At 44.4% G+C, this 7,281-nt stretch overlaps 1 protein-coding gene and 1 pseudogene across 3 annotated transcripts in view; one reads left to right on the top strand and one right to left on the bottom strand.

Moving 5' to 3' along the window:
* The window catches only part of CEP89 (centrosomal protein 89kDa), an 83,867-nt gene that overhangs the window by 74,327 nt on the left and 2,259 nt on the right, over nt 1-7,281 (bottom strand). For 2 of the 3 annotated variants that reach the window (XM_010848931.1, XM_010848930.1), the window contains exon 2: nt 6,007-6,113. In XM_010848931.1, the coding sequence (XP_010847233.1) occupies nt 6,007-6,113 (107 nt within the window). Of the gene's footprint in view, nt 1-5,997; nt 6,114-7,281 lie in introns of those variants that run through there. The other variant, XM_010848932.1, reaches the window with a different exon arrangement.
* Nucleotides 1,194-2,010, top strand: LOC104995389 (annotated as a pseudogene).

The following is a 7,281-nucleotide window of genomic DNA, read 5'->3' on the forward strand; positions in this document are numbered from 1 at the left end:
AAATAACTTCCATCAAATGGTGCTAGAACAACTGGCCACCCACATGCAAAAAAGACTTCCCTGGCGGTCCAGTGGTTAAGAATCCATCTTCCAATGCAGGGGATGAAGGTTCAATCCCTGGTTGGGGAACTAAGATTCCACATGCCCCCAGGCATCTAATCCCTTGAACTGCAACTACTAGCCTGCGTGCTCTGGAGCTGACTCCTGCATGTGCCACAGCTAGAGAAGCCTGCACGCTGCAACAAAAAATGATCCTGTCTGCTGAAACGAAGACCCAGTGCAGCCAAAAATAAATAAGTAAATAAAAACATTCTTTAAAATAAACAAACACAATGGAATTATATATTTTTTAAAAGTGAACTTGAATCCATACCTTGCACACCATATGCAAAAATTAACTCAAAATGCATCACAGACCTAAATGTAAACGCTAAAAGTATAAAACCTCTAGAAGAAGCTATAGGAAAAAATGCTTTATGACCTTGGGTAGGCAAATATTTCTTAGATATGGTACTGAAATCTTGATCTATAAAAGAAAAAGTTGACAAGTTGAACTTCATAAACATTAAGAATTTCTGCTCTCTGCAAAACTGTTAAGAAAATGCAAAGACGAGCCACAGATGAGAAGAAAATATTTGCAAATCACGTATTGGATAAAGAATCTATTTTATATTCAGTAACAGTCAATCCTAAAGGAAATCAATCCTGAATATTCATTGGAAGGACTGATGCTGAAGCTGAAGCGCCAATAGTTTGGCCACCTGATAAGAAGAGATGACTCACTGGAAAAGACCCTAATGCTGGGAAAGATTGAGGGCAGGAGGAGAAGGGGACGAAAGAGGATGAGATGCTTGGATGGCATCACTGACTCGATGGACATGAGTTTGAGCAAGCTCTGGGAGTTGGTGATGGACAGGGAAGCCTGGCGTGCTGTAGTCCATGGGGTCACAAAGAACTGGACACGACTGAGCAACCAAATGGAACTGAATAAGAAAACAATTCAATTTTTTCAAGTGGGCAAAAGATGTTAACAGATACTTTACCAAGAAAGTTATACAAGGGCAAATGAGCACATCAAAAGATGCTCAACACCATTAGTTAGTAGAGAAATGCAAAACAGAAACATAAGGATACCACCACACACCTATTAGAGTGTCCAAAAGTCAAAAGACTGGCCAAGATAATCCCTTCAACCTGGACCTGGCAAAACGGCTCCCACAAAGAGAGATGGCGAGAAGAAGAGGCCAGTCTGCCATCAACGAGGTGGCGACCAGAGAGTAACCCACCAGCATTCACAAGCACATCCAGGAAACCAGCTTCAAGAAAGGTGGCCTGGGAACCGTTGAAGAGATCCAGGAATTTTCCAGGAAGTTGACAGGAACTATACAGATGTGCACATCGACTCCAGGCTCAACAGAACTGTCTGGGCCAAAGGGATAAGGAATGTCCTATACTTTATCAGTGCGGTTGTCCAGAAGGCGTAGTGAAGATAAAGATTCACCAAACAAGCTCTGGACATTGTTACCTATGCATCTGTCACCGCCTGCAAAAACCTACGAACAGGGGACTTTCCTGGTGGTCCAGTAGTTAAGAATCCACCTTGCAACACAGGGGACACAGGTTCTATCCTTGGTCAGGTCATGAAGACCCCACACGCCACAGGGCAACTAAGCCCACGTGCCGAGTGCCACAACTACAGAGTCCGTGCACCACAACGAAAGATCCCATACGATGCAATGAAGACCCTGTGCAGTCAAATAAATAAATGTTTTTTAAAAAGATTATAAAAAATCTCTATACAGTCAACATGAACGAGAACTAATACCTAATCGTCAAATCCTTACCAACACCAGACCAAATCAATTGTTGGTAAGGATATGAAGAAATGGAAACACACTGTGCTGGTAGGACTATACATAGAATAATAATTTGGGAAACAGTTTGGCAGTTTCTTAATAGGTTAAATATATCCTGACTACGCTAAATCTTTTGGCTGTGTGAACCACACCAAACTGTGGAAAATTCTTCAAGAGATGAGAATATCAGACCTTACCTATCTCCTAAGAAACCTGTGTGCAGGTTGAGAAGGAACAGCTAGAACTGGACATGGAACAACCGACTGGTTCCAAATTGGGAAAGGAGTACGTCAAGGCTGGATATTGCCATCCTGATTATTTAACTTTTATGCAGAGTACATCATGTGAAATGCCAGGCTGGATGAATCACAAGTTGGAATCAAGATTGCTGACAGAAATACCAACAACCTCAGATATGCAGCTGATACCACTCTAATGGCAGAAAGTGAAGAGGAACTAAAGAGCCTCCTGATGAGTGTGAAAGATGAAAGTGAAAAAGCTGGCTTGAAAGTCAACATTCAAAAAACAAAGATCATGGCATCCAGTCCCATCACTTATCACTTCATGGCAAATAGAAGGGGGAAAAGCGGAAATAGTGGCAGATTTTATTTTCTTGGGCTCTAAAATCACTGCAGATGGTGACTGCAGCCATGAAATTAAAAGACACTGTCTCCTTGGAAGGAAAGTTATGACCAACCTAGTCAGCCTATTAAAAAGCAGAGACATCACTTTGCTGACAAAGGTCCATATAGTCAAAGCTATGGTCTTTCCAGTAGTCATGTACGGATGTGACAGTTGGATCATAAAGAAGGCTGAGTGGCAAAGAAGGGATATTTTTGAATTGTGCTGTTGGAGAAGACTCGATAGGCCCTTGGACTGCAAGGAGATCAAACCAGTCAATCCTAAAAGAAATCAACCCTGAATATTCACTGGAAGGACTGATGCTGAAGCTAAAGCTCCAATAGTTTGACCACCTGATATGAAGAGCTGACTCACTGGAAAAGACCCTGTTGGGAAAGAAGAAAGGCCAAAGTAGAAGGGGGCGGCAGAGGATGAGATGGTTAGACAGCATTACTGACTCAGTGGACATGAATTTGAGAAAATTCCAAGAAATAGTGGAGGGCAGAGGAGCCTGGGGTGCTACAGTCAATGGGGTTGTAAAGAGTCAGACACAACTTAGCGACTGAACAACAACTATATGATTCGGTCATTCCACTCCTAGATACTTTCACAAGAGAAATGAAGCACAGGGCCAAAGACGTATGCACAAATATTCATAGCAGCTTTATTTCTAGTAGAGAATCAGCCCACCAGTTGCTGAATAGACAGGTGAATGGACAGACAATTGCATATTCACATAATGGAATGCCATTCAGCAATTAAAAGGATGCATTACTGATTTTCACAACAATATGGATGAATCTCAAAATAATTATGCCGAGTGTGAGAAATCAGCATAATTGTTTTGTGTAATTTCGATTCTATAAAATACTAGAAAATGTAGACTAATCTATGGAGACAGAAAGCAGGTGGATAGCTGCCTGGGAGGGTGGGGCTGACATGTGGGAAGTGAGAGAGCGGGAGGGAGGAATTACAGAGGGGCACAAGGAAACTGGAGGGGAAGACAGGTACAGTAATTATCTTGATAGTGACGGCGATGGTCTCACGGGTATAAACACACATCAAAACTTATCAAAGTATTCCTTTTAAATACCTAAGATTATACGTCCATTATACCATAAAATTGCTTTAAAAAAAGATAAAAGACTGTCTAAAGCAGAAATAAGAAGAACAATATGCTTTGGGATTTATAATATACAGAATAAAATGTGTAACAACAGTAGCAAAGGATGGGAAGGAGGAAATACTAAATTCTATTGAAAAGCAGACATTACTTGGCCAACAAAGGTCCGTCTAGTCAAGGCTAGGGTTTTTCCAGTGGTCATGTATGGATGTGAGAGTTGGACTGTGAAGAAAGCTGAACGCTGAAGACTTGATGCTTTTGAACTGTGGTGTTGGAGAAGACTCTTGAGAGTCCCTTGGACTGCAAGGAGATCCAACCAGTCCATTCTGAAGGAGATTAGCCCTGGGATTTCTTTGGAAGGAATGATGCTAAAGCTGAAACTCCAGCACTTTGGCCACCTCATGCGAAGAGTTGACTCATTGGAAAAGACTCTGATGCTGCGAGGCATTGGGGGCAGGAGGAGAAGGGGATAACAGAGGATGAGATGGCTGGATGGCATCACTGACTCGATGGACATGAGTCTGAGTGAACTCCAGGAATTGGTGATGGACAGGGAGGCCTGGCGTGCTGCGATTCATGGGGTCGCAAAGAGTCAGACACGACTGAGTGACTGAACTGAACTGTTACACTAGGTGTAAACTGGAATCATGCCAGTGGAATAACATTAATTTGAATGTTAGTTTTCAGAAAAAAAATTATCTAGAAATAGCCCAAATTTATCAAAACTATGTTGATTATTTGGGACTTATAAAAAATTACAATCCAGAAATATATTTTTGGAAAACATAGGAGACAATAGAGATTTTCTAATGAGTCTATAACACACTGGCCTCAATACAGCTGCTACATAAACATTTAAGTTCTTTTTTCTGCTTTTATTTGGCTGTGCCATGTCTTAGTTACAAAATGTAGGATCCAGTTCTCTGACTAGGGATTGAACCTGGGCCCCCCGCATTGGGAGCACAGAGTCTTAGACAGTGGACCACCAGGGAAGTCTCCAAAAACATTTAGGTTCTACGGACACAACTTAAGGGTTGTTCACACAAAAACTGAAGAGCCAGACAAACCCACAAACCATCCCAGCAATGCCACCACCCACTAACCATGAGGCTCTAGGTCAGTGACTAACCCCTGAATCAAAACAGCCGCCAACAGAACCTCTCTCCCAGGTTTGTTGAGAGGATGATATGAAACAAGGCTTCTTAAGCACTAACCAGAATGCTTGGCATGAAATAAACACTAATAAATGGCTATTCTTGTTATCAAGATTGCACTGAAGAAAAAAACAAACACTAAAAATACTTTGCTTCCCAGGTAGTACTAGTGGTAAAGAACCCGCCTGCCAATACAAGAGACATAAGAGATGAGGGTTGATCCCTGTGTCGGGAAGATCTCCGGGAAAAGGGCATGGCAACCCACTCCAGGATTCTTGCCTGGAAAATCCCTGGATAGAGGAGCCTGGTGAGCTACAGTCCACGGGGTTGCAAAAAGAGTCGGACATGACTGATGCGATTTAGCACAAAAATACTTTGAAGTGTTTATTATCAGGGAGTGAGGGGGAGTGAAGTCGCTCAGTCGTGTCCGACTCCTTGTGACCCCATGGACTGTAGCCTACCAGGTTCCATCATCCATGGGATTTTCCAGGCAAAAATACAGGAGTGGGTTGCCATTTCCTTCTCCAGGAGATCTTCCTGACCAAGGGATTGAACCCAGGTCTCCCACATGGTAGGCATTGTAGGCGGATGCTTTACCGTCTGAGCCACCAGGAGGCATACAATATTTCCAGTTTCAAAGAACACTAAAAAGGTACTACCCTTAAAGCCACGCATCCACGTATTTTATGAATAAGGAATAATCTAAAATTCTTCTGTGTCCAAAATCTTAAGAGGACACAGGCAGGGGCCTTAAGTACAAAAGAAAGTCCGTTCTCTGGTGTGACAGGAGCATCAGAGGAGGGGGAATCCCAGGCTTTGGCAAGTGAACTTGCTTCTCCTTCCTTCCTGCAAAGCAGTTCTTCTGAAAGGCAGACTTGAGTTTAAAAAGAAAATTATGTACATAGTTTAAATACTTTTTAACATACTCTCCACCTAAATGTTTGGGCTTTAGTGTTTTCTATTTTGAAAATTTGCTTTGGAGGAGGAAATGGCAACCCATTTTTGCCTGGAGAATCCCATGGACAAAGAAGTCTGGCGGGAAATGTGAGAACTCCACAAACCTGATGGTCCACAGACCATGAGCCCATGGACAAACCATATGAAGCGCTTCATTATGGAACCAGGAGAGCATTTCAAAGGGCATGATCCTAATCATTCTACTTTTGATTTTCTTACCCGTTTAACAGCTCCAGGACCCAGCACTTGATGGCTGAGCTTAGGGGCAACCTCAGTGCCTGCTCACCTGACTCACCTTGGTCTCTCTGGAGAGGGGTTGGGGCTGCGCGGAGGGGGTGTGCGGGGCACAGCGGGCTTCGGTGCGATGCTGGCTGCAGGGAGAAGGCCATGGATGATGTGTTTCTGTGCAAATGAAACCCAGCAGAGGTCAGGGGGATCATTTCTAGGTCTGGGAGGGGACACCTGCCCTGGTCACCTAGGGATCTAGTCCCATCAGAAGGCCCAATCCTCCCCCTGCCATCTTCCATCCCTATCTAGCTAGGCAAGCGTGCCCACCTAGGGAGATGCCCACTGTGGGGCCCTCTCATCCTTCCTCAGAACAGCTTCTCCGACGATGACCCAGAGTCACCCTCCAGCACCCCACGTGGCTCCCAGCACTGCCCCCTGCTGACCCTACTCACTTGCTGTCCGCCCCCTCCCCTCCCCTCCTGCAGAATAGAAGCTTCCTGAGACAACCTGCTTGTCTTTATCAACCCTGGAACTCTGGTACTTAGCATACTGCCTAACACCTGGTAAGGGCTTAATAAGGATTTTAGGTCATTTATCTTGAAGATGCAAGTAACAAACACTGGTTCCTACACACAATGAAAGTCAGACAACCCGGCTTCAGGCAGGGCTGTCTGTGAGTATAGCCCAATCTTCATTTTCTGTGCACCAGCCATTCTTGTGAACCTACTAAAGGCAAAATGTCATCACAGCATTGAAGAAACCTGGTCCTCACCTTTAAGGAGGGAGAGTCCAGAGGAAAAACACCCAGCTGTTTATAATACGACACAGAATGATGGAAAGCGCCACGGGAGAGGTAAAGACAACATGCTGAGGTGACCCAGGGAGACAAGGGCTCTCTCAGGTCTGGGGCCAGCAAGGGGACCACTGACGTCCTGTTGGAGAAAATCTCGGGGCATTTAGACGGGATCTTCGAGATGCCCACTGCTTTCACATTTAGGAAATAGGGTAGAAAGACATTCCAGGAGGATGGAGCAATGTGAACAAAGGGATGAAGCAAGACATTAGTGACAGTGTGGCGAAAATAAATACTCCCGTTCACTGGAGCACACAGGCATCTGAGATGAGCGGCTAGAACAGCTGGCTGGGGGCACAGTGAGGACTGAAAGTTTCCATTTAAGAGTTCTGATACCAGACTAAGGAAATCTTGTGACTTAGAAGCACCCACTGAAACTGGCCCTGGGAAAGACTAGTCAGGCTGGGATGGGCACAAGGTACCGAAGAGTGGGAGGCACAACCAAGGGGAAGAGCCAGGGGTCTGAGCATCCTTCAGGAGCGAGGGATG

Source organism: Bison bison, unplaced genomic scaffold, assembly GCF_000754665.1.
Source record: "Bison bison bison isolate TAMUID 2011002044 unplaced genomic scaffold, Bison_UMD1.0 scf7180017864280, whole genome shotgun sequence".
NCBI lineage: Eukaryota > Metazoa > Chordata > Mammalia > Artiodactyla > Bovidae > Bison > Bison bison.